The 27,629-nt window shown below is 47.3% G+C and overlaps 1 protein-coding gene across 3 annotated transcripts in view; it reads right to left on the bottom strand.

The window, feature by feature from the left end:
* Positions 1-369: 369 nt before the first annotated feature.
* Positions 370-27,629, bottom strand: part of FBLIM1 (filamin binding LIM protein 1) — a 42,267-nt gene continuing 15,007 nt past the window's right edge. For 2 of the 3 annotated variants that reach the window (XM_073570210.1, XM_073570207.1), the window contains exons 2-8: positions 26,043-26,212; positions 16,262-16,464; positions 15,859-15,967; positions 15,354-15,523; positions 13,168-13,346; positions 915-1,032; positions 370-746 (exon numbers count right to left, since the gene is read on the bottom strand). In XM_073570210.1, coding sequence (XP_073426311.1) covers positions 636-746; positions 915-1,032; positions 13,168-13,346; positions 15,354-15,523; positions 15,859-15,967; positions 16,262-16,464; positions 26,043-26,208 — 1,056 coding nt within the window. In that variant the 5' untranslated portion in view covers positions 26,209-26,212 and the 3' untranslated portion in view covers positions 370-635. Of the gene's footprint in view, positions 747-914; positions 1,033-13,167; positions 13,347-15,353; positions 15,524-15,858; positions 15,968-16,261; positions 16,465-26,042; positions 26,237-27,629 lie in introns of all 3 variants that reach the window. The other variant, XM_073570209.1, reaches the window with a different exon arrangement.

Raw genomic sequence — 27,629 nt, 5'->3', positions numbered from 1 at the left:
ATACTCGCAGGTCTCCGTGTATATGATGGGGTGTCAATGATGTGGTGCTCGCAGGTCTCCGTGTATATAATGGGGTGTCAGTGATGTGATGCTCGCAGGTATCTCTGTATATGATGAAGTGTCAGTGATGTGATGCTCGCAGGTATCTCTGTATATGATGAAGTGTCAGTGACGTGATACTCGGAGGTCTCCGTGTATATGATGGGGTGTCAATGACATGGTGCTCGCTGGTCTCTCTGTATATGATGAGGTGTCAGTGACGTGATGCTGGCAGGTCTCCGTGTATACGATGAGGTGTCACTGACGTTTCGCTGTGGGTTATCAACGCCTCCCCTCCTCCATTACATAAAGGCTTTTATAAGCAATGTCTCGTGGTGTCAGGTCGTGATTGTATTTATCACTGACAAGTACAGGACGTGCAGACACAAGATACACGGAAACAATCAACAGTCTGAATTAAGGTGCAACTGGATGGCGGACAAAGTCCAGGAAATGTTCTGATGAGGTCTGGAAATGGGCCGAACCCCCTCCTCCCGGGGACTGGGGTCCTCACTTTTCGTGGTATCAGATTTCACTCCTAGTGATGATATCCGGGTGCTGGGGACATCAGGATGTGGGGTACTGGCCTCCCAGGGTTAGGACACCTCTTCTTTCCAGGACAGGTGGCATGATTTGCACAACAAATGGCCTTTCAGGGGGAAGCAGCCGCTGTCTGTTGGCTCCAGGGACAGCAGAACTTGACATTTCTAGGAGAAAAGAGACGATTATTGAGAGACAACCTTGACAACTGCAGGACCCCTAAAGTACGCCCGCCGGACCCTGCTGGAATCAGGATATTTATGAGGAGACTTCAACACGGTCACTAAGTGTATGATGTGAACGATGCACACCAGCAGCACCAAGGATGTACGCACCTCACAACGATAGCAGTTCTCATGGTAGTTATGTCCCATACATTCAATCTTGTAGGAATCCTGCCCGTTCTTTGCTATTATTGGCTGCCGACAAGAAGTGCAAATCGGAGCATATTTCCTGTACGACCAAAAACAAATGTAAGACGAACAAAGTGGAAATCTGCAAGACATAGATGACTATTGTGTCCAGCCAAAAACATAGCCCCCGAAGATTTTGGGCTCAGTTTACCAAATTGAAGTCAATGTCTCTGGTTTGTCATGTGAGTTCTATTGTTCAGGGATTCAGACAAAAGCCCTCAATGAAGTGTGCCCAAACTTATACAGAAAGTGTCCTCCTGACGCCCCCAACATGCCGTATACCACGTCACACACTATATGGAGAAAGGATTGGGCGGCACATTGTAATCACAGAATCCAGATGTCTCCTTCAGTTCCAACCCCCCTCCCCCAACGACTCAGAGTGGGGGGCCGAGTGTTGAAAAGCAGAAAAGTCCCCACTGCTCTGATGACTCCATAACTGCAGAGTCCAGAACACCTGTGGTTACATCAGCACAGGCACACCACCGCCAGGAGCTTCAAGGTCGAGCAGCTGCATGCAGCCGTACATCGCCAAGCACAATGCAGAGCATCGGATGGAGTGGTGTAAAGCCACCATTGAAGAAAAGAGGAAATCCCGGCACTCACGTGTTGATTTAATTTGCTTTATTCCAAATCACAGCAAATAGCAAACCGTTTCAGCTCATCCAGAGCCTTTGTCAATTGTCAAAGGCCCTGGATGAGCTGAAACATTTTGCTGTTTGCTGTGATGTGGAATAAAGCAAATTAAATCAACACATGTGAGTGCCGGGATTTAATTATTTCTTGGATGAATCATTCCCTCCACGTGCACAATATCGACTGGAGTGCCGACTATTTTTCAATATCATAAAGCCACCATTGGACTCTGGAGGATACGTGTTATGTGCAGTGGCAGATTGCACTTCTCTATGTGCGTCTGATCGAGGAGTCTAGGCTTGGTGATCCAGGAGGACATTAACCCGACGGCATTATTCCCACTGTAGAGATGATGGAGGGTGATAATGCTCTGGCTTGTTATTGGGAGCAGCCTCAGACATTGTGACCAATTGTATTTTCCAGCTTTGTGGGAACAATTTGGGGACTACCTTTATCTCTCCCCCATGATGGTGCCCAGTGAATAAAATTCATACAGACATGAAGTGGGGAGAACATGAGCAGCTACAGAGAGCCCATACCCCAACCTCATTCTACACTGTAAGCCCTACCTCCCCCTCAACATCGGGGTCCAACCCCACAAATGCTCTTCTGGATGAAGGGGAAAAAATTGTCTGGTGTATCTGCAGATGGGCCCACCCCATATTAACCCCTTCCCGACCAGTAACAGTATGAGTCATGAAATTCGGTGCCAATGCGACCAATGACGCATATGCTGTGTCATGACTTGATAACCCCCTTGCGGGTTGGGTGACCGGGGACAATGAAAGGTCACCTGAACCGCAGGTACAGGGGGCTTTGTACTTCACCCCAGGGGGGGTGGCTTCACCCCCCCCCATGGCTACGATCGCTCTGATTGGCTGTTAAAAGTGAAACAGCCAATCAGAGCGATAGTAATATTTCATCAATGAAATTTGATGAAATACTACAATCCAGCCATGGCCAATGCTGAAATAGCATCGGACATGGCTGGAGACACCGATCCGACCCCGGCTAACGGGGGCGATTTGCCCCCCGCCACCGACTGACAGCGGCAATCTGCCGCCGCAGTCACCATCTGCTCCCCCTCCCATGCCCTCTGCTCCCCCACCTTCCGATCACCGTCCCTCCCCTCGGTACCTCCTGAATCCCCGTGTCGCTCCCGGTGTCCCTTTTCCCTCCTGCATGGGCACCGCCATCTTCCAAAATGGCGGGCGCAAGCGCAGTGCGCCTGTTGAATCTGCCAAACGGCAGATTCCATTCATTAATTTTGATCACTGTGATAGATCCTACTGCAGTGATCAAAATAAAAAAAAATAGTAAATCACCCCCCCTTATCACCCCCATAGATAGGCACAAATAATAAAATAAATAAAATATTTTTATTTTTCCGTTAGGGTTAGGGTTAGAATTAGGGTTAGGGTGGAATTAGGGTTAGGGTTGGAATTAGGGTTAGGGTTGGAATTAGGGTTAGGGTTGGAATTAGGGTTAGGGTTGGAATTAGGGTTAAGATTAGGGTTAGAGGTGTATTGGGGTTAGGGTTAGGCTTGTGGTTAGGGTTATAGTTAAGGTTGGGATTAGGGTTAGGGATGTGTTGGGATTAGGGTTGGAGTTAGAATTGAGGGCTTTCCACTGTTTAGGCACATCAGGGGGTCTCCAAACGCGACATGGTGCCACCCAATGATTCCAGTCAATTTTGCGTTCAAAAAGTCAAACGGTGCGCCCTCCCTTCCAAGCCCCGACGTGTCCCCAAACAGTGGTTTACCCCAACATATGGGGTATCAGCGTACTCAGGAAAAATTGCACAACAACTTTGGGGGTCTAATTTCTCCTGTTAGCCTTGGGAAAATACAAAATTGGGGGTCTAAAAAATTATTTTTGTGGAAAAAAGAATGATTTTTTTATTTTCACGTCTCTGCGTTATAAACTTCTGTGAAGCACTTGGGGGTTCAAAGTGCTCACCAGACATCTAGATAAGTTCCTTGGGAGGTCTAGTTTCCAAAATGGGGTGACTTGTGGGGGATTTCTACTGTTTAGGCATATCAGGGGCTCTGCAAACGTAACAAACGCCCGCAGACCATTCCATCAAAGTCTGCATTTCAAAACGTCACTACTTCCATTCCGAGCCCTGACGTATGCGCAAACAATGGTTCCCCCCCACATTTGGGGTACCAGCGTACTCAGGACAAACTGGACAACAACTTTTGGGGTCCAATTTCTCCTGTTACCCTTGTGAAAATAAAAAATTGCAGGCTAAAAATCATTTTTTGAGGAAAAAAATGATTTTTTATTTTCACGGCTCTGCGCCATAAACTTCTGTGAAGCACCTGGGGGTTCAAAGTGCTCACTATGCATCTACATAAATTCCTTTGGGGGTCTAGTTGCCAAAATGGGGTCATTTGTGGGGGAGCTCCAAAGTTTAGGCACACAGGGGCTCTCCAAACACGACATGGTGTCGGGTAACGATTGGAGCTAATTTTCCTTTCAAAAAGTCAAATGGCGCTCCTTTCTCTTCTGAGCCCTGCCGTGCGCCCAAACAGTGGTTCCCCCCCACATATGGGGTACCAGGGTACTCAGGACAAACTGGACAACAACTTTTGAGGTCCAATTTCTCCTGTTACCCTTGGGAAAATAAAAAATAGCGGGCTAAAAAATCATTTTTGAGGAAAAAAAATGATTTTTTATTTTCACGGCTCTGCGTTTATAAACTTCTGTGAAGCACTTGGGAGTTCAAAGTGCTCACTACACATCTAGATAAGCTCCTTGGGGGGTCTAGTATCCAAAATGGGGTACCTTGTGTTTTTTTTTCCGGTTTAGGCACATCAGAGGCTCTGCAAACGCAACATGATGCCAGCAGAACATTCCATCAAAGTCTGCATTTCAAAATGGCGCTCCAAAATGGCGCACATATGGGGTATCAGTGTACTCAGGACAAATTGCACAACAACTTTTGTGGTCCAATTTCTCCTGTTAGCCTTGTGGAAATAAAAAATAAATCATTTTTGAGGAAAAAGAATGATTTTTTATTTTCACTGCTCTTCTGTGAAGCACTTGGGGGTTGAAAGTGCTCACTACACATCTAGATAAGTTCCTTAAGGGGTCTAGTTTCCAAAATGGTGTCACTTGTGGGGGAGCTCCAATTGTTAGGCACACATGGGCTCTCCAAACGCAACATGGCAACCGCTAAACATTCCAGTATATTTTCCATTCAAAAAGTCAAAAGGACCTCCAAGGTGGTATTTTCGGAAATACTTCCTGTACCACGTGCCACGCCAGAGAGGCAACGGGAGATTAGGGAGGTTAATAAGTGGCTCAGGAATTGGTGTAGGAAGGAGGGGTTTGGGTTCCTGCAGAACTGGGCCGACTTCTCAGTTGGCTACAGGTTCTACGCTAGGGACGGGCTGCACCTCAATGGGGAGGGTGCAGCTGTGCTGGGGGAGAAAATGGCTAGAAGGTTGGAGGAGTGTTTAAACTGGGGACGGGGGGAGGGAGGGTATTCCTTTTATAGGAGGGGAAGACAGTGCAGATAGAGACCTGGGCAGAAATAATGACATTTGGGGTGGGGGTGGCATGGGGGGTGGGGTTAGAACAGTTAATAATTTAAGAAAGAATAGAGGTACAGAGAGATACATAAAGTGCATGTATACTAATGCCAGAAGCCTCGCCAACAAAATGGAGCAATTGGAGTTAATGTTGTTGGAACATAATTATGACTTGGTGGGGATATCTGAGACATGGCTGGACGAGAGCCACGACTGGGCGGTTAATTTACAGGGCTATAGTCTGTTCAGAAATTACCAAACAAATAAGCGAGGGGGAGGTGTGTGTTTATATGTAAAATCATCCTTAAAACCCATCCTTCGTGATAATATATATGAATCTAATGAAAATGTAGAGTCTCTGTGGGTGGAGATAAGGGGAGGGGGGAAAAATAATAAATTACTGATAGGGGTTTGTTATAAGTCTCCAAAATAATGAAAGCAACAGAGAATATCCTCATAAAGCAAATAGATGAAGCAGCGACTCAAGGAGAAGTCATTATTATGGGGGACTTCAACTACCCCAAAACACATTGGGGAACGGAAAGCTGCAGTTTCATCAAATGTAATAGTTTTTTGACAACTATGAGAGACAATTACCTTTCACAACTGGTTCAGGACCCAACAAGAGGGGGGGGGGCACTGCTAGACCTAATATTAACCAACAGGCCAGACCGCATATCAAATGTAAGGGTTGGGGGTCACTTGGGTAATAGTGATCACAAAATAATAAGTTTTCATGTATCCTTTAATAAGATGTGTAGTAGAGGGGTTACAAGGACACTAAACTTCAGGAAAGCAAATTTCCAACAGATAAGAGATGATCTTGGTGCAATTAACTGGGACGATATCCTGAGACATAAAAATACACAAAGAAAATGGGAGACGTTTATTAGCATCCTGAATAGGACCTGTGCACAATATATACCGTATGGGAATAAACATGCTAGAAATAGGAGGAAACCACTTTGGCTAAATAGAGCTGTAAGGGGAGCAATAAGAGATAAAAATAAAGCATTTAGAGAATTAAAGAAAGTAGGTAGTGATGAGGCATTAACTAAATATAGAAGATTAAATAAATTCTGTAAAAAGCAAATCAAGACAGCAAAGACTGAGACAGAGAGACTCATTGCCAGAGAAAGTAAAAATAATCCCAAAATATTCTTTAACTACATAAATAGTAAGAAACTAAAAAATGATAGTGTTGGCCCCCTTAAAAATAGTCTGGGTGAAATGGTGGATGAGGATTAGGAAGAAGCCAATATGCTAAAATTACTTTTTTTCATCAGTATTTACACAAGAAAATCCCATGACGGATAACATGATCAGGGATAAAAATTCTCCATTAAATGTCACCTGCTTAACCCAGCAGGAAGTACGGCGGCGTCTAAAAATCACTAAAATTGACAAATCCCCGGGCCCGGATGGGATACACCCCCGAGTACTGCAGGAATTAAGCACAGTCATAGATAGACCATTATTTTTAATCTTTAAAGATTCCATAATAACAGGGTCTGTACCACAGGACTGGCGTATAGCAAATGTGGTGCCAATATTCAAAAAGGGGACAAAAACTGAACATGGAAATTATAGGCCAGTAAGTTTAACCTCAACTGTGGGTAAAATCCTGGAGGGTAGATAGAGATACTATACTGGAGTATCTGGAGAAGAATAACCTTATGACCCAATATCAACATGGGCTAACAAGGGACCGTTCCTGTCAGACTAATCTGATAAGCTTTTATGAAGAGGTAAGTTCCGGACTGGACCAAGGGAATGCAGTGGATGTGGTGTACATGGACTTTTCAAAAGCTTTTGATACGGTGCCACACAAAAGGTTGATACATAAAATGAGAACAATGGGGATAGGGGAAAATATATGTAGGTGGGTTAAGAGCTGGCTCAGGGATAGGAAACAAAGGGTGGTTATTAATGGAGCACACTCAGACTGGGTCACGGTTAGCAGTGGGGTACTACAGGGGTCAGTTTTGGGCCCGCTTCTTTTTAACATATTTATTAATGACCTTGTAGGGGGCATAGAGAGTAGAATTTCAATATTTGCAGATGACACTAAACTCTGCAGGGTAATCAATACAGAGGAGGACAATTTTATATTACAGGAGGATTTATGTAAGCTAGAAGCTTGGGCTGATAAATGGCAAATGAGCTTTAATGGGGATAAATGTAAGGTCATGCACTTGGGTAGAACGAACAAGATGTATAATTATGTGCTTAATTGTAAAACATTGGGCAAAACAGTCACTGAAAAAGACCTGGGTGTATGGGTGGACGACAAACTCACATTTAGCGGCGGCCAGTGTCAGGCAGCTGCTGCAAAGGCAAATAAAATAATGGGATGCATTAAAAGAGGCATAGATGCTCATGAGGAGAACATAATTTTACCTCTATATAAGTCACTAGTGCGACCACACTTAGAATACTGTGTACAGTTCTGGTCTCCGGTGTATAAGAAAGACATAGCTGAACTGGAGCGGGTCCAGAGAAGAGCGACCAAGGTTATTAGGGAACTAGGGGGTCTGCAATACCAAGACAGGTTATTACACTTGGGGTTATTTAGTTTGGAGAATCGAAGGCTTAGGGGTGATCTTATTACAATGTATAAATATATGCGGGGACAGTGCAAAGACCTTTCTAATGATCTTTTTACTCTTAGACTTGTGACGGGGACAAGGGGGCATCCTCTACGTCTGGAGGAAAGAAGGTTTAAGCATACTCACAGATGCGGATTCTTTACTGTAAGAGCAGTGAGACTATGGAACTCTCTGCCATATGAGGTTGTAATGAGTGATTCCCTACTAAAATTTAAGAAGGGACTGGATGCCTTTCTTGAAAAGTATAATATTACAGGATATATACACTAGTTTCCTTAATATTGCGTTGATCCAGGGAGCTAGTCTGATTGCCGTATGTGGAGTCGGGAAGGAATTTTTTTCCCCAATGTGAAGCTTACTGTTTGCCACATGGGTTTTTTTTTGCCTTCCTCTGGATCAACATGTTAGGGCAGGTTAGGATAGGATATGGGTTGAACTAGATTGACTTAAAGTCTCCCTTCAACCTTAACCCCTTCCTGACATCAGACGTACTATCCCGTCCATGGGACCCGGGACCCTATGCCCATGGACGGGATAGTACGTCTACCGCGATCAGCGGCGCCCACGTGGTGAGCGCCGCTGATCGCGGCCGGGTGTCAGCTGATTATCACAGCTGACACCCGGCACAATGTGTAACCGCCCCCGACACGTTAACCCCTTGCACACCGCGATCAAACATGATCGCGGTGTACCGGGAGTTAAAGGGAAGCATCGGCAGGGAGGGGGCTCCCTCCGTGCTTCCGAGCCCCCCACGGCAGCGCAATGTGCAGCGCTGCTGCCGGGGGCTCCTTTCCTTCAGGCCCCCGAATCCAAGATGGCGACGGGGGCCTGCAGGAAGCTGGCTTCCTCAGTGCCTGCAAAGCGCAGGCATGAGGAAGCCTTGTGCACTGCCTGTGACAGATTGCTGATCTGTCACAGTGATCTGTGATGTGACAGATCAGCGATCTGTCACAGAACAGTGATGTCCCATCTGGGACTATTTAATAAAGTGAAAAAAAATAAAAATAAAGTGTTAAAATAATTTAAAAAAAAAAAAAAAAAAAAAAAAAAAAAAATCGCCAAACAAATTACAAAAAAAAAAAAAAAATATTCCCCCAAATAAATCCATTTTTTGAAAATAAAAAAAACAAAAAAACCAATAAAAGTACACATATTAGGTATCGCCGCGTCCGTAACGACCCGCCCTATAAAACTGTCCCATTAGTTAACCCCTTTAGCGAACCCCTTAAAAAATAAAAATAAAAAACGAAACAAAAAATAATGATTTATTATCATACCACCAAACAAAAAGTGTAATAACGCGCGATCAAAAAGATGCATATAAATATTCATGGTACCGCTGAAAACGTCATCTTGTCCCGCAAAAAACGAGCCGCCACACAGTGTCATCAGCGAAAAATTAAAAAAGTTATAGCTCGCAGAATAAAGCGATGCAAAAATAATTATTTTTTATATAAAATAGTTTTCATTGCATAAAACCGACAAAACATAAAAAAAGACCTAAATGAGGTATCGCTGTAACCGTACTGACCCGAAGAATAAAACCGCTTTATCAATTTTACCACACGCGGAACGGTGTAAACACACCCCCCCAAAAGAAATTCATGAAACGCTGGTTTTTGTTCATTCTGCGTCCCAAAAATCGAATAAAAAGCGATCAAAAAATGTCACGTGCCCGAAAATGGTACCAATAAAAACGTCAACTCGTCCCGCAAAAAATAAGACCTCACATGACTCGGTGGGTCAAAATACGGAAAAATTATAGCTCTCAATATGTGGTGATGCAAAAACTATTTTTACAATAAAAAGCGTCTTTTAGCGTGCGACAGCCGCCAAACATAAAAACCGCCATAAATAGTAAATCAAACCCCCCGTTATCACCCCCTTAGTTAGGGAAAAATAATAAAATTAAAAAAATGTATTTATTTCCATTTTTCCATTAGGGTTAGGGTTAGGGTAGGGTTAGGGCTAGGGTTAGGGCTAAGATTAGGGTTAGGGGTGTGTTGGGGTTCGGGTTGGAGTTAGAATTGGGGGTTTCCACTGTTTGGGCACATCAGGGGCTCTCCAAATGCAACATGGCGTCTGATTTCAATTCCAGCCAATTCTGAGTTGAATAAGTCAAATGGTGCTCCTTCCCTTCCAAGCTCTGACATGCGCCCAAACAGTGTTTTACCCCCACATGTAGGGTATCAGCCTACTCAGGACAAATTGCAAAACAATTTTTGGGGTCCAATTTCTCCTGTTACCCTTAGGAAAATAAAAAATTGGGGGCAAAAATATCATTTTTGTGGAAAAAAATGATTTTTTTATTTTCACGTCCGAGCGTTATAAAATTTTGTGAAGCACTTGGGGGTTCAAAGTGCTCACCACACATCTAGATAAGTTCCGTGGGGGGGTCTAGTGTCCAAAATGGGGTCACTTGTGGGGAGTTTCAATAGTTTAGGTACATCAGGGGCTCTCCAAACGCACATGACACCCGCAGACCATTCCATCAAAGTCTGCATTCCAAAACGTCACTACTTCCCTTCCGAGCCCCGACGTGTGTCCATACAGTAGTTTTCTCCCACATATGGGGTGTCAGCGTACTCATGACAAATTGGACAACAACTTTTGGGGTTCAATTTCTCCTGTTACCCTTGGGAAAATAAAAAAATTGGGGACTAATTGATCATGTTTGTGGAAAAAATACGATTTTTTTATTTTCATGCCCGGGCATTATAAACTTCTGTGAAGCCCTTGGGGGTTCAAAGTGCTCACATCTAGATAAGTTCCTTAGGGGGTCTAGTTTTCAAAATGGGGTCATTTGTGGGGGGTTTCCACTGTTTAGGTACATTAGGGGCTCTCCAAAGGCAACATGACACCCGCAGACCATTCCATCAAAGTCTGCATTCCAAAACGTCACTACTTCCCTTCTGAGCCCCGACGTGTGCCCATACAGTAGTTTTCTCCCACATATGGGGTATCAGCATACTCAGGACAAATTGGACAACTTTTGGGGTCCAGTTTCTCCTGGTACCCTTGGGAAAATAAAAAAATGGTGACTAAAAGATCATGTTTGTGGAAAAAATACGAATTTTTTATTTTCACGCCTGGGCGTTATAAACTTCTGTGAAGCACTGGGGGGTTCAAAGTTCTCACCACACATCTAGATAAGTTCCTTAGGGGGTCCAGTTTCCAAAATGGTGTCATTTGTGGGGAGTTTCCACTGTTTTGGTACATCAGGGGTTTTCCAATCGCGACATGGTGTCCGATCTCAATTCCAGCCAAAAACGTCAAATGGCGCTGCTTCCCTTCCGAGCTCTGCCATGCGCCCAAATAGTGGTTTACCCCCACATGTGGGGTATCAGCGTACTCAGGACAAATTGCACAATAACTCTTAGGGTCCTGTTACCCTTGGAAAAATAAGAATTGAGGGTGAAACGATCATTTTTGTGGAAAAAATATGATTTTTTAATTGTACGGCTTTATGTTATAAACTTCTGTGAAGCCCACACATCTAGATAAGTTCCTTGGGGGGTCTAGTTTCCAAAATGGGGTCACTTGTAGGGGGTTTCCACTGTTTAGGTACATCAGGGACTCTCCAAACGGGACATGGCGTCCGATCTGAATTCCAGACAATTTTGCATTGAAAAAGTCAAACGGCGCTCCTTCCATTCTGAGCTCTGCCATGCGCCGAAGCAGTCATTCCCCCCCACATATCAGGTATCAGCGTACTCAGGACAAATTGCACAACAACTTTTGCAATCCAATTTCTCCTGTTACCCTTGGTAAAATAAAAAAAATTGAACCTGAAGTACTTTTTTTGTGAAAAAAAGTTAGATGTTCATTTTTTTTTAAATATTCAAAAAAATTCCTGTGACGCACCTAAAGGGTTAATAAACTTCTTGAATGTGGTTTTGAGCACCTTAAGGGGTGCAGTTTTTAGAATGGTGTCACTTTTGGGTATTTTCTATCATATAGACCCCTCAAAGTGGCTTCAAATGTGATGTGGTCCGTAAAAATAAAATGGTGTAAAAATGAGAAATCGCTGGTCAACTTTTAACCGTTATAACTTCCTAACAAAAAAAATTTTGGTTCCAAAATTGTGCTGATGTAAAGTAAACATGTGGGAAATGTTAGTTATCAAGTTTTTTGTGTGCCGTATCTCTGTGATTTAAGGGCATAAAAATTCAAAGTTGGAAAATTGCGAAATTTTCAAAATTTTCGCCAAATTTCCGTTTTTCTCACAAATAAACGCAAGCTATTTGAATGAAATATTACCACTAGCATGAAGTACAATATGTCACGAGAAAACAGTGTCAGAATCACCGGGATCCATGGAAGCGTTCCAGAGTTATGACCTCATAAAGGTACAGTGGTCAGAATTGTAAAAATTGGCCCGGTCATGAACGTGCAAACCACCCTTGGGGGTGAAGGGGTTAATAACTATGTGGGAAATGTTATTTAGTAACTATTTTGTGTCACATAACTCTCTGGTTTAACAGAATAAAAATTCAAAATTTTAAAATTGCAAAATTTTCACCAAATTTCTGATTTTTTCACAAATAAACGCAAAAATTATTGACCTAAGTTTACCACTAACATGATGCCCAATATGTCACAAAAAAAACAATCTCAGAATCGCTAGGATCCGTTAAAGCGTTCCAGAGTTATTACCTCATAAAGGGACACTGGTCAGAATTGCAAAAAATGCACACAATTGTGTGCTACCTAAGTATTGTAGTCGTACTTTTTATCCCCCCTGTCCCCGCACCTTTGATGCATAAATACCTTTTTTTAATCACTCTTCAGATTTATGGAAATCGCCACGGTCCGGTTCGATGCATATGAAGACCTCCGGGTCATAGACGCAGGGAAAAATACCGGCGCATGCGCAGTAGCGATTGTATGCTTTGTCCACAGTTGGGCAAAGCATACTGTGCAAGCGCGAACAGTCTTATCAATGCGCAGGCGCGAATAAACAAAGCCACCTATTATATTCACAGAAGAAATTATGTCCAGCAAGCCAAGGTGGGGGGAGAATAAGCGACGCCCATCGGACCAGACTGCGGCGATTTCCATAAATCTGAAGAGTGATAAAAAAGGTATTTATGCATCAAAGGTGCGGAGACAGGGGGGATAAAAAGTACGACTACAATACTTAGGTAACACACAATTGAATGATATCATTATATGATATCTCAAAAAAGGGGTGACAAATTCCCTTTAAAGTCAAAATAGGCTTGGTCATGAAGATGTTGATTGTAGATGGGGGCACATAGTTTTCTCTGTATTAATGTCTATGGATGTTGATGAGTACAGAAGCCCCTGGAGGTGGATGTGGGGTGGGAGGCACATACTTTCTCCCTGGTCTATGTATCATCCCATTACCTGGTACCACACGGTCTTTACCTGTAATAATCCTCTGCACAGTGAACGTCATTGTACTCGTCCACAGCGAAGCTCTCGTCGGCAATGGTCCGGTTGCAGACCACACACGTGAAGCATTCAGGGTGGTAACTGCTCCCCAGCGCCCGCACAATGTGCTGCAGGATCAGGCTCTGACATTTGCCGCACTTCTCCAATGTTTCCTGCAATAAGCATTAATTCAGAGGAATAAGATGATAGCGGACTGAGACTCCTGCCACAACCCTAAGATCAGTAACTGTGGAGACATGGGTATCAGTGGGTGACCTTGTCCACTGTCCTGGCTGTCTTAAGAAAGACCTCATGGACCAGCAGGGATCATCCCACTGAACACCCGCACTCCTTTCCCGTGGGCAGAATACTACTCCGATAACGCAGGGTAAGGGTAAAACAGTGTGGCAATAATTTATTGAGCCACAAACAGACAATAACATATAGTACAGTCCCTCAAGTACCCAAGATGGTGTAATTACAGAGTTTCACCCTTCTGCTGGCTCACCGGGATTAGAGCAACTGTGACTTAGGGGCTTTCGGGGCTGACTAATCCCACCAGTGGCACCCTGCTTTTGGTGGGCACCCACAGAGAGGAGGTAACAGGCTTTAGAAGCTGATAGTCCATAGAAGTATGTGGCCAGGTGACCTGATTGTCCCATCTGAGCTCCTCCAATGGGACCAGGTGACCAGAGGGTCCCAAGCTGGCTTTTCCGAACGCGTCAATGGGGCCAGATGACCGGAGGGTCCCAACCTGGCTTTTTCGAACGTCTCCATGGGTTTAGTGATGGTCAATGGAGCAGATCTGTATTCCACCAGATAGGGACGTGGTCTCTTTAGCTGGCATCCTGTAGAATGGCAAATCTGTATTCCTCTTGTTGGAGCCATGGTGCCTTGGCTGTTGATTTGTAGAGTCTCTCTGCATACGGATAAAAGTCCCTTTCTATATCCACATCTGTGGTTCGACCATCATCCACAGGTCAGGGGGGAAAGTGGGATCAGGTCAACTGTAATTGTTTGAGTATTTAATCAATCTGCTTAGTTTTGTAAGTCAATAAGCTACATGGACATATGCAATGGGTAATCAACATATTAGCTAACATCGATTGTTCAATGACCCTCCATCCCTCTCCTCCAAAGATAGCAACACAATTAACTGTAGGAGCTGATATAAAAGGTAAGCAGCAACCATTCACAAACATCAATTCAAGAGTCAACGTTCAGACCGGAGGGTCTGAACCTGGCTTCTACGAACGTCACCATGGGTTCAGTGATGGTCAATGAAGCAGATCTGTATTCCTCCAGCTAGGGACATGGTCCTTTAAGCTGCTATCGTGTAGAATGTCAAATCTGTATTCCTCTTGTTGGAGCCATGGTGCCTTGGCTGTTGTTCTGTAAAGTCTCTCTGCATAACAATATAGGTCCTTTTTATACCCACATCTGTGGTTCAGGCCATCATCTACAGGTCAGGGGGAAGGTGGGATCAGGTCAACTCTTATTGCTTGAGTATTCAATCAATTCAACAAGCTACGTGGACTTGTACAATGAGAAATCAACATATTAGCAAACAGCAATTGTTCAATGACCCTGTTTCCTTGACCCCCAAAAGTTAGCAAAACAAACTGTAGGATCTCTTATAAAAGGTAAACAGCATCCATTCAATCATTCACAAATATCAATTCAAGAGTCAACTTTCAGACTCATATGAACAATAGTCTATGTTTCTTGGCCTACTGAAAACTGACATCTGGCATAATTAAGATTAAATGCTGTGAAGTCAGAGTAACTGTACAGTGAAAATGGAGAAGATGAGCAGAAATGTGAGCGACTTTGTCAGAGGATCATCGGAGATCGCTTGTTCAACCAGTAATATACCTTCAGCTCATGCATGGCCGCCTAAAGGGACCATCCATAAGAGACAACGCAGAATCTGTAGTTTTGTGGCCTGTGATTTACGCCGCAACAATTCCATTCCCAGGACGAAGGATGTTTGTTACAATGTGTCGGTGAGTGTCAGCTCTTCAGCTCCATGTGTGAGGACTAGTCAGTATCATTATTCCATATGCCACTAACAGCAAGCAGAGATCCTGAGGGAAAAAACTGTTTATATGAAGCCTCACTTATGTAAGACGAATCTTCAGCATTCTGCTGTCACCTGTTCTCTGTTATCAGCCACGTACCTTATAGCAGTATTCACAAATGGGCTGTCCGTCTTTCTGGTAGTACATCAGCCCGGCCAGGAGCCGGTGACATTTCCGGCAGGTGAAGCAGCTGGCGTGATACTGCTTCTTCATGGCCTCGATGGTGGCGGTGCTGGGGGGGATAGTTTTATGGCAGAAAGCGCAAATATCTGAAGAAAAGAAGAGATAATGTTGTGAGGGGACTTGACTACATCTGTCAGGACACTTGGTGTAGGAGTCAGCACGTCCTGCGATGAGCACCCCTACTATTTGACCGTGTGCAACTCCTTGAAATGTGCCCGCCATCACAGCGATTGTAGCAACTCCATCACCTCTAGGGGAAACTGCAGATTTACTGAACATAATATACCCCGTGTATAGAACTGATTATGGGGGTCATGATGGCCAGTGCTGATCGGCCATTGCAGTGAGCCGGATCCTCAGACTGGTAAATTACACCCTGCTCTAAACGGGGCGGCCATGGACAGGAGTGATCCCGCCGTACCTGAGCCTTCCTGCTTCCCTTTCTGACCGTTCACATTCTGCTTCACCGGAGTGGCCTCCTCTCTTTTCTCTTCGTTATCAGATGGCGGTCTCGTAGTCTTCAGCGATCTCTGTATGTAACAGATAGGACTCATGTGATTTGTATATAGTGATCTCCGGCAGTCATATTGGCTTCTTACATAGTGAGCCTCCTAAATTACATCATGTGTTATGCTCCAGTCACATCCAGAGCTGCATTCACATTGCTTCTAGTTTACTCCTCACCCTGTCTCTTCTGTGTACAGAATTTGCCCTGCCATGGTGCATTGTGGGAGAATAGTGCTTACACACAGAGCACAGTTCTCATGGGCTCCAGGTGGGGCAGAATTGTGAATGCAGCTCTGGGATTACCTGTAGTAAGGTACCTGGGATGGAGGAGGTCGGGTGAGGTCCAGCTTCTGTAGCTCCAGACTTAGAGAGTCCGGGATAGGAGCAGGGGAAGGATCCAGGGGGACACGTTTAGGGGACAGTGGCAGAACCGGAGGTGAGGGGGGTGGAGGTGGGAGGTCCGGGCTGAGGCAGTCATCGGGGGGAATCTCATCCAGGAAAGTGGAGCGAAACATCAGATCTGCAGAGAAAGGACGAGTCGTTATCACAGACACATAGAAACGCTCACTAGTGATTGCATCTAGGATGCCCCCCCATGACTGTAAGGGGGTCCACACAGGTCAGAAGTGATGAGGATGTGCCGTCACCTTCCGTGTTACAGCCGGTCACTTCTGATGCAGATTTATTCCAGATTTTACAAATTGATGTCAATAGGAAAAAAAGAAAAATCTGCAATCAGATCTTCATGTGACGCAGCGCTGTGGAGCACCCGATCCTGCAGCTGCTTCCCACCGTGGTGATGTTTAGCCCAGTAATGACTGATAACAGGGAGCAATAGACTGTTTAGCTGATGGCATTTGTTTTAATATTCTCAGTTTCTGCAGGAAAATTCACAGCGGAAAATCTGCTCCAAAATCCACACAATTCAGGAAGGAATGAGTGAGGCAATAATCAGCAACAAATCTGGTGTGTGTGGACTCGCCTTAATGGGGCGCAGGGCGAGGGTTGAAACTATTCCAAGCTGTTTACACAGAGATCTTATCAGATGCCAGGAATGTCTGATGTCAGACCCTCTTCCTCTCCTGATCAGTGAGCTCGGCCATTTCTGGTACCTCCTGTGTATTCACCCTCTTATCATGCTCTCCCGGCAGCAGCCCGCTGCCCTGTATACTGTATATCAACGCTGTATGGGAGATACCCCACTCAGCAGAAACCCCCAGGATGACAAGCTGACTGTTCCACCACCAGAGGGTGCTACTAAGCAGATGCCATGATGTGCAATATCTGCCCCATGGGCTGCACAGTCTACAGTAGTAATGCAGCGTCCGAGGTGATCACAATATCAGACTGACCAGCGTCAGAGCTGTACAGGTTGTACATGGAAAATGCTGGAAACCTCCCTAATCGGCTGCACTCACCGACCAGATACAGGTTTCTGCGGGTCTGTGAGATCTTGTGAGCAGCCGAGATGAAATTGATCTGCTGATCGGTGCCTGGGGTGTCGCACCCTCCATTATATAAAGCCATTATATATAAAGCCCCTGAAACTTCTATGTAGGGGCAGATACAATAGAAATCTCAGGTTTATGTAGCATGTAAAACAATGACAGCCGCTGCATGACCTTCATATGAATATACCCCCTGTCAGAGCAGAGCCGCCACCGCCAACAGCCGATGTCAGTGGGAGATCAGAACTGGAGATAGAAGGAGGCACAAGGTCTTTACACTGTACCTCATCCCCATGACCAGCATGTCTCCTCGCCCAGTATTGGCTGATACCAGGGAGTAATAGATTGTAGTCTCCTGTCCTACAGTCTCCTCCCCCAGTAATGGCTGATAACAGAGAGTAATAGATTGTAGTCTCCTGTCCTACTATCACCTCCCCCAGTAATGGCTGATAGCAGGGAGTAATAGATTGTAGGTCTTTTTTATTATTATAAAATCCTTCACGACGTTACAAAATAAAACACAACAGAACAAACATAGAACAAAAACTCCAATCAGAAACAATATGACAAAATCAGACACAAACACAAAGAAATAAACCAGAAATGGAAACAATAAGGGAAATTCTCGACCTACAAAACGGGAAAAGAAAATTAAATTAAAGAAACAAGAAATTAAAAACTAAAAAAAAAAAAAAACGAAAAAGGAACAAAATTACAATAATTACACCAGCACCCCCTTAAAATAATAAATAAATAAAATCATGTAAAACCCCCGACCCAGCTCCATTCACACTATTATATACAACCCTGAACTACATTTACACCGTCCTATATACAATACTATATACACTATATACAATATAAACATATGACACCAGACCGAATATTGTACAAGACACCAGAACACACCTAATACCCTCTGGTCCCACTGCCTTACCTCACAGCTTCCCCCTTACACCGCCACATTCAGACTTACGACAAACCTAATTACAAACATAGTATACAAAATTAACAAAATTTATATATTTTTCCTTTTATTTTTCATTTTTTTTCCTTTTTTTTTTTTTAACACTATATATAAAACACACATCTACTCTATCTATCCCACCACCCCTGATCCAGCTCTGGCCACAAAGTTCAGGATTTCTCCGAGCTAGGATCAGGCCCCAAAGTTTTTCCCCAGGCGGGGCCTGGACCAGGCCAGATCAGTCTCTTATCACCGCTGTTGAAAACCCCCCATCCCCCCCAATCCCCCCACCCAACCTAACTAAGACCCTCTATTATACACAATATATACAATACATACATTACGCTATATACAATATATACATAAACCAACGTTACAGAACATAACCTACGTACTCACCACTTAAGGCTCAAGTTCGATGCTTGCAAATCTTCTATTCAGGAGACTGAAATTCAAAACAAAACTCTAGAGTGAAAAGGCATCAGCCCACCACCAGGATATAGGAGTACTAACGGACTAAGGCACCCCGAAGGAGAAACCCCTCCAGAGATGGGCCGCCCTCCGGGCACCCAGTCTTTCATACTCCAGAGAACGGACCTTCACCAGGGCACCTAGGATGCTGCTATAAACTTCGTCTACACGGAGGATTTTACTCTGCGTCGAAACTAAAACTCGTGCGTTCCACGTGAAGTACCTGACCACTGCGCTAACTATAAATAAAGTGACTCTGTCCCTTCTCCCGAGGTCTCCGAACGCTCCATAGGCCCACTCGGCATAGGACAGAGTAGCCAGCCGCGGCCAACCAATGGAAGCTCCCACCCTGTTGTACACCTCTGTATTAAAGGGACAATGAAGCAGGAAGTGCTCCATGCTTTCCAGCATGTTAGCACAAGCCTCACGGGGGCAATTCCTGTCCTCGGAGCTCCTGTACTTCAGATTGTCCCTCACATACAACTTACCTTGGAAGCAGCGCCAAGTCAAGTCCCAGTACTTCTTGGGGATCCTATTAGAATTTAACAAACTCAACCCAACCTCTAGATCCCGACTTGGGCAGTCCTTGAGGACCAATGGACTCTGAAAATGCGAAAGCAAGACCCGCATGTCGAGGAGTTTCCTCGGGAGGGACCTCACCTCCCACATTCCCAGACCCCACCGGCGCATCATCTTCAGAACCGGGGTAACATAAGCCGGGAGATGCCCATGCGGTGTGCGAAGATCCTTCAATCTTCCCCCTGTCTCCCATTCCTGGAAGAAAGGCTGAAACCATCCCTTGCAGGAGAATACCCACGGAGGAGCCCTCTGTTTCCAGAGGTTTGCCACGTTGACCTTCAAAAAGGTGTTCACTAGGAACACCACGGGGTTCACCATATTCAACCCCCCTAGTCTCCTCGTGCGGTAAGTGACCTCCCGCTTGACTAGGTTCAGTCTATTCCCCCATAACATCTGAAAGAACAGACTGTAGACCCGAGTCCAGAGAGGCTCTGGCAAGACACAGACACTGCCCAGGTAGATTAGTAAGGGGAGCAGGAAAGCTTTGCACAGGCCAACCCTTTCCCTCAGGGTCAAAGACCAACCCTTCCATTGGTCCACTTTTTGAGCGACACCTTTGATTCTGCCTTCCCAGTTTTTCGTGGGGTAATCACCCTGACCAAATTCGATGCCTAGGACTTTGGCGTGTTCTTGGGGTTCGGGGAGGGTGTCCGGAAGATCAAACCCGGGATCCCCGCCTCCCAGCCAGAGACTCTCACACTTGTCCTGGTTGACCTTGGACCCGGAAGCCTCCGAGTAGCTCTCCACTTCTGACATCACCACCATCGCCTCCTCTCGCGAAGAAACAAAAACGGTGACATCGTCCGCGTAGGCCACTACCCTCAGGATAGCCTCTGGCTCCACCCCGCCCATCCTCAGCCCCGCCAACGGTCCACACTCGATCCTTCTGAGGAAGGGATCGATCGCAAACGCGTACAGCAATGGGCTAAGAGGGCAGCCCTGACGGACACCAGATCCTACCCCGAAAGGTTGTCCAATCCACCCATTTACCAGAGGGAAAGTCTCAGCCCCAGCGTATAAGGTCTTAAGCCAGTCCACAAACCCCCCAGGCAGACCGTACCTCAAAAGAGTGGACCAGAGGTACTCGTGGTCAACCCGGTCAAAAGCCTTTGCCTGATCCAGGGTCAGCAGGAACCCCTTCCAAAGGCCCGCCCTGCCTTGCTCCACGGCCTCTCGGACACCCAGAAAAGCACTGAAAGTGCTACGGCCAGGAACGCAACAGATCTGAGCCTCCGAAAGGAGCTGCGGCGCAAACTTCACCAGCCTGTTGAAAAGTATCTTAGCCAAAACCTTCCTGTCCACATTGAGAAGTGCTATGGGACGCCAATTCTCAATGCGCGACGGATCCTTACCCTTTGACAAAATGATCAAAGCTGACCTCTTTAATGATCTCGGCAGGGTGCCCGAGGAGAGACACTCATTAAACACCAAGTCAAGAGGGGGACCAAGGAGTCCCTAAAGGTCCTAAAGAACTCGGATGTTAAGCCGTCCGGACCTGGTGATTTTTTGGGCCTGAGCCCATCGATCGCCAGTCTCACTTCCTCTTCTTTGATCGCTTCTGCCAAAACGTCCAGCGAGAGGTCAACCCCTGGCTCCAGAACAGCTTCAGCCAGGAAAGCCGACATCCTGTCACGATCCAGTTCCCTCCTTTCCAAGAGGTGCGAGTAGTATGAACTGACGACCTCAAAGATCCCTGATCTGGACCTCTTCAAGGATCCCGTACTGTCCATCAGCCCCGTCACTATCTTACTATTCACTGACATCTTGCAGCTTCTGTAAGGGTCGGGTGAGTAGTACTTCCCGTAGTCCCTCTCAAAAACCAAAGATGCGTGCCTATCGTACTGACACCTCTTCAGCAAGGGCTTCACACCGGAGATCTCCTCGCGGCTACCTCCAGTCGAGACAAGATGCTCGAGTCTCCTCCTCAGGCTCTGATACAGGCGATCCCTGTTCAGGCTTCTGAGGTTCGAGAGTTGCCGGAAGAATTTCGCCACCCGATGTTTGAACATCTCCCACCACTCTGACTTAGTGTTACTTAGGCCCAGCAGCGGTACCTGGCTCTGAAGAAAATCCTCAAAGGACCGTCTTACAGCTTCTTCCTCAAGGAGTGATGAATTCAGCTTCCAATAACCTCTTCCCATCCTAGGAGTCTATGTGACGTTCAGAGAAAACATAATCAAACAGTGGTCGGAGAACTCCACCTCCACAACGGCGAGGAGATGGCTTCCTCCTTCAAATAAAACCTATCTATCCTAGACCTGCACTGACTACACTCTGGCCCTTGTCTGGTGGTTCCGAGGTAGTCCCCCCCCAGAGGGCCCTTTAATTGCTCCCTGAGAAGAAGACCCAGTGACCCCCTGAGCCACAACATCCTTGTCCGCAACCTCCGGCTCCGGGCTCCCATCCTCCCCCTCTGCAGGGGAGTCCTGGAGGGCCCCGAACCGGTTGGAGAGATCCACCAGATGGGGGGCGGCTGGACCTTCCAATGGCACCTGGATCTGGGCTAGAGAATCAGAGGGGTCACACTCCAGAGCGGAGGCTCGAGACCCGGACCCACTCCTACCCTTGGTTGTTTTCCTGTTACCCTTTTTCCTTTGTTGTGACCATCCCCCCTCTCCCTCATACAGACTGTCACCGGATGAGGCTTCCTGGGAGGACATGGCGTCCGCCTGCTCCTCCCTTTCAAGTCTCCTGACTTCCTCACTCAATTCGCTGTCTTTAGGATCCTCAGCTGCAAGTGAAGTACCCGGGTCAGGGTTTAGGGTCATTACTCCCTGTCCCCTGTTCCCATGGCGTTGCTCCTGCCGCCTGATGTTGGATGGCGGCAGCTTGCTCCTCACCGGTTCCCTGCCTCCTCCTCCCCTACTGGTCCCTTCACCGGCAAGATTAGTCCCGGCTTTCGCCTGTCCCGCACTCGCCGCTTTCAGGACTGCATTGGCAAAGGAACGCGGACAGCGACTGAAGTGTGGTGACCTCGGTCATCCAAAGTTACACCTAATCCTGCCACAGGTAGCAGCGAGATGGCCAAGGTCCCCACACAGTGCGTATTTCTGGGTGGTACACTGCGCACTGAAGTGTGTTGGGTAGCCGCACCTGTGACAGACCTTAGGCTGCCCCTGGTAGAAAATCAGGATCCTGTCCCTCCCCAAAAATGTAGAGGAAGGTATATGGGTAACAGTGTTTCCTGAAACCTTCAATTTCACCATGAAGGTTCAGGCCCCTGACCAGATACCATGGTCGTCGCGGGTCTTCTCAGGAATGCCGACGATGTCGCCATATCGACCAATCCAGGTGGAGATGTCCATGCAGGAAAGTGACTCATTACTGGTCAAAACGGTCACCTTCCTGACCGAGTTCTGGCGGGATATTGAGACAGGGACAAAACCTTGCTATTCGGGGCGACCCCGAGCCAACTCATGGCGAGACCAAAAGAGCTCAAGGCCCTACGGTCTCACGAAGCTGACATCGAAGTAGGAGGTCCCATAGGGATGGATCAAGGCAAAGATGTCATATGCCGCGAAGCCCATCCCCAGCAGGAGCTCAGCAACCTTTGACCGATCAGGACAGGCATCCTTGCTTACCCACTGGAGATGGGCCACGTTCCTACGGTTACTCCTCTGCCCCAGTGTCGGCAGAGACCAGACAGTCTCTGCCCCTCTATCTCAGAAGGCGGAAAGACCGTGTCTCTATCCAGAAAGACAGATTAACCTCCCTCCCCTCTACATTGATGGAACTCTCCCCTTTCTTCAGGGCGTCCAGGAAGCGCTGCTGCAAGTCACTGTCCTCGGGGCCACCAGACAAGGGCGCACTACTACCCCCAGCAGTGACAGCCCCCGAATAGCTAGGGGCTGGAGCCCTCGCCACTGCTGGGGGGGCAGTGGGACCACTACCTACTTCCCCTCCACCAACACCAGTGCTGCTCTCCTCATTCACTCCACCAATACTCCCATCATTTGCGGCACCACAACTCCCATCATTCACATCACCACTATTCCCACCATTCACTCCAGCAGTACTCCCATCATTTGCGGCACCACAACTCCTATCATTCACTCCACCACCTGTCCCATCATTCACTCCACCACTAATCCCATCATTCACTCCACCAATACTCCCAACGTTTGCGGCACCACAACTTCCATTATTCACTCCACTACAACTCCCATCATTCACCCCATTACCACTGTTCTCTGCACCTTCCACAGTTACATCCATTCCCTCCTCCCTTGTGTCTGCAGTCTCTGCACTCACACCTGCTGGGTCGGGGGAGGGGTGCAGCACCACATCCGTTTTAAATTCGGTCAGTGCTGACATTGTGCAGTTCTTTTGGAGCACTATGCCCCTTATTGTCCTGGGCAGAATGTTTCTGAGCTGCCTGCCCTGTAGCCACAGACTTCGGGGTGCTGGTATCACGTTTAGGGGCATGCTGTCCCCCCGTCACGGCAGAGCGCACAGTGTTCCTTGCTGATGATGTTCCCTGCTTTTGCTGTGTATTTTTTTCCCGTCTCAGCTGCGCGCCTCCTCTCCTCTGTTGAGGCGCACTGCGCCCGTCACAACAGTGCGACCCCCTTTCGCCGCCCCATGCTCCTCGGCCCTGCCCCCCACAGCCCCGGCGTCGGCCGGCTCAGCTGCAGTAAGCAGGGATGGAATCTGCCCACACCGTCCCCCTTTCGCAACAGCGTGGACATCCCCCCGGCTCTCCTCGGCCCCGGTGATAACCGGCTTAGCCGCAGCAGGCAGGGAGGGAAACTCCACGGGGTCCCCTATGTCCGGCGCCGTGAGTACCTCCACAGCCTCACCCCCTGCACTGTTCCCCGCACAGACGGCAGCATTGCCTATGCCCCGGACCCACTGCAGAGCCCGTGCTTTTAGGTTTAGTAGGGTTTACACAGGAGGTTGTAGGTGTAACATCAGACATTGGTACATATTTGTAACTCACCACCTCCTGTGTCATCTTCTTTGTCTTCTTCCTCTTTTTGGTATCCTCCGCTGGCTCGTCCTCCCCGAAGAAGAATCCGGTCAGATCTACAGGAGACTCCAGCTCTCTGATCTCCCTCAACAGACCGCACTCCTCCTCTTCCTCCGCTGACACTCCTGCATGGGTTGTCGGAGTCCTCTGCCATGCCGGGAAGCCGCTTCCTTGTTGGCTCTGCGACTCTTTCTCCCGGCTTGTTCCAGCACGTGGGACTCCAGCCACGACTTCGTCATCCTCCTCGCTTAGGACGCCGGCTGGCAGTTCTCCTGAGGTATTTAACCCCTTAATTTCTGAGAACCGCCGCTGGTTCTTAAACCTCTCCAGGAAGGGACCTGCGCTTTTCTCAATCCCCTCCTGGAGGAGCACTAACCGGACCACCTCATCTCTGAGGGCTTTAAACCTCTGGGAGGTCGCGGGTCTTTCCTTGTTAGAGGCACGGGTGTTCAGGATCCGTGCCTCCCGCAGCTGCTCCTTCAGCCCGGTCAGTGCTTTGCCGGCGTCCTCGTACTCTCGCAACATGGCGACCACTCGGGAGGAGAAGGAGCTCGTGGATTCGCTGGAGGTCATCTCGCCCCATGATGTTGCTGGGCTCTTCTTCCTGGGGCCTGGGGTGCCCCTGTCTCCCTCTCTAGGCGGACAATGAGCTGTCTCGGGGTTGGAGTAGCTGGGTACGGTCTTTCTCATCCGACCAGATCTCCTCACGCCCTCCTGGGCCGGTTGCTGCTGCTCTCTGTCCCCCGTCGGCACAGACCGGGGAACAGAAGCCTGGGAAGCCATGCCTGGCTCCCAGGAAGCCTGCCTCTCCCTGGGGAGAAGAGAGGCAGACTCTGGGCCTCCTCCTGGAAGTCCTGGAGCTCACAAGACAGGTGCTGCTCTCAGCAGGGTGTGACTGATTGTAGTGACCTGTCCTACAGTCTCCTCCCCCAGTAATGGCTGATAACGGGGAGTAATAGATTGTAGTCTCCTGTCCTACAGTCACCTCCCCCAGTAATGGCTGATAACAGGGAGTAATAGACTGTATGGGCCTCGTCACACATAGCGACTCACCAGCGATCCCGACAACTATATGAACTTGTCAGGATCGCTGATATGTTGCTACATGATCGCTGGTGAGCTGCCAAACAGGCAGCTTCACCAGCGATCAGCACCAGCGACGACGAGCGCACGCGTCGCTGTGTAACTTAGTTACCAGCGAGCTGGTGCCGCGGCGCTTAGAAACCCGCTGTTTACCTTGGTTACCAGCTCCCTGCACCAGCGCGCTGGTAACTAAGGTACACAGTGGGTTTCTAAGCGCCGCGTGGCGCTTAGAAACCCGCTGTTTACCTTGGTTACCAGCTCCAGCTCGCTGGTCTCCCACCTGTCACACGCAGCGATGCGTGCTGGCCAGCGGGAGACCAACGATCAAAAAAATGTCCAGAGCTTTCCACAACGATCAGCGATACCCGGCAGAGGGGCCGGTCGCTAATAGGTGTCACACACAGCGATCTCGCTGGTGAGATCGCTGTTGCGTCACAAAACTTGTGACTCAGCAGCGATCTCGCTAGCGAGATCGCTGTGTGTGACGGGGGCTTATGTGGTCAGATATCTTTGATGCTGCCGTGGATGGCTGCGGTGTAGCTAGTTGTCGGACCGGTCAGGTGTCAGTGCCCAGATCTTACCTCCGTTCTGCAGATCCTCACTGTCCTGCCAGTTGTCAGATCTAGGAGGAAAGTCCACCTTTGTTGGTTCTGGATTCCTGGGTAGGGTCTTCTGTGACAGTTCTGCCCTCCATGGAGGCGCCAGCGTGATCTGGATGGAGGACACCATGCGTTTGCTTGACGACATCTGCCTGGAAGATTCAGAATAACCATATCTGTAAGACACCAACATGACAAGAAGCAGCTGAAACATTGTAACAAACCATCAGCACTGGAGTGGGTAGTGAGTTGCTGAGGCTGAGAGAACACGGACCTGGATGTAATCACTACAGTTTACAGTTTCTATCCATTAAGGCTGTGAACCCACGTATGTATGCGTTTTTGCCGCGTTTTTCGCTGTGAAAATGCATACAAAACACACCCCATGCATTCCTATGGCATTCCCATTCCCAGTAAAGCCTTTCGGCAAGGACCTGTGATGACGTAGCTGTCTCGCGAGACCGCTACAGTATCGTGAGACTGCTACGTCATCAAAGGTCATTGTCGCAAGGCATCGCTTGGAACGGGAGTTGGCAGGAGCATCGCTGAGGTCTGTGGGCCGCCGGAAGATGAGAATATCATGATTTTTTATTTTAATTCTTTTTTTTTTACAGGGATATGGTACCCAGGGCCTGGAGGAGAGTCTCCTCTCCTCCAGACCGTGGGTACCATCCGCACATTTTCCGCTTACTTTGCGCATGGTGGGCATAGCCACATGCAGAAAGTAAGCGGAACAATGCATTCCTATGTGTGCGGAATTCCTGTGATTCCGCACAAAGAGTGAGCATGGGTTGCTTATTTTATGCGTTTTTGCGGCGAAAAAACTAGGCAAAAAACACATAAAATCCGCTGGAATTCTGGACGTGTGCACATAGCCTGATGGTGCATTTGTGTGGAGGCCTGGGCAGGTAAGCGTCTCTGCCTTTTTTCTGGTGTTTTTTGAAAAAAATTTTGGAGGATTTCTAAGTCCTCTTTTTGTGTCGGTGAGGTTATAGGGCAAGTATATACAGGTTTTAGGGCAATTATATACAGAGTATAGAGTGAGCAAATACAAGGCATAAATCGGATATATACAGGCTATAGAGCGAGTATAGACTGGGTATAGAGTGTACAGGTTATAGAGCGGGCATGTACAGGGTATAGCGCCGATATATACAGGTTATAGGGCAAGTATGTACAGGATATAGAGCTGGTATATACAGGTTATTGGGCTGGTATATTCAGGGTAAAGGGCTGGTATATACAGGTTATAGAGCGTACAGGGTATAGGGCTGGTATATACAGGGTATAGGGCGGGTACATACAGCTCATCAAGCAGGTATAACTGTATATACAGGGTATAGAGCGGACACATACAAGGTGTATACATAGTACAGAGCTGGTGTATACAGAGTATAGAGAGAGTATATAGAGGGTACAGAGTGGGCATATACAAGTTATAAAGCAGGCATATACAGGGTATGGAGTAGATATATACAGGGTATAGACGGGCATGTACAGGGTACAGAGAGGGCATATACGAGGTATATACAGGTTACAGCACAGGTATATACAGGATACAGGGTTTGT

Source organism: Dendrobates tinctorius, unplaced genomic scaffold (genome assembly GCF_039654945.1).
Source record: "Dendrobates tinctorius isolate UK_male_01 unplaced genomic scaffold, ASM3965494v1 ptg000028l, whole genome shotgun sequence".
NCBI lineage: Eukaryota > Metazoa > Chordata > Amphibia > Anura > Dendrobatidae > Dendrobates > Dendrobates tinctorius.
Note: the sequence above shows the minus strand (reverse complement) of the source record. Positions and strands in the feature narration are given on the sequence as shown.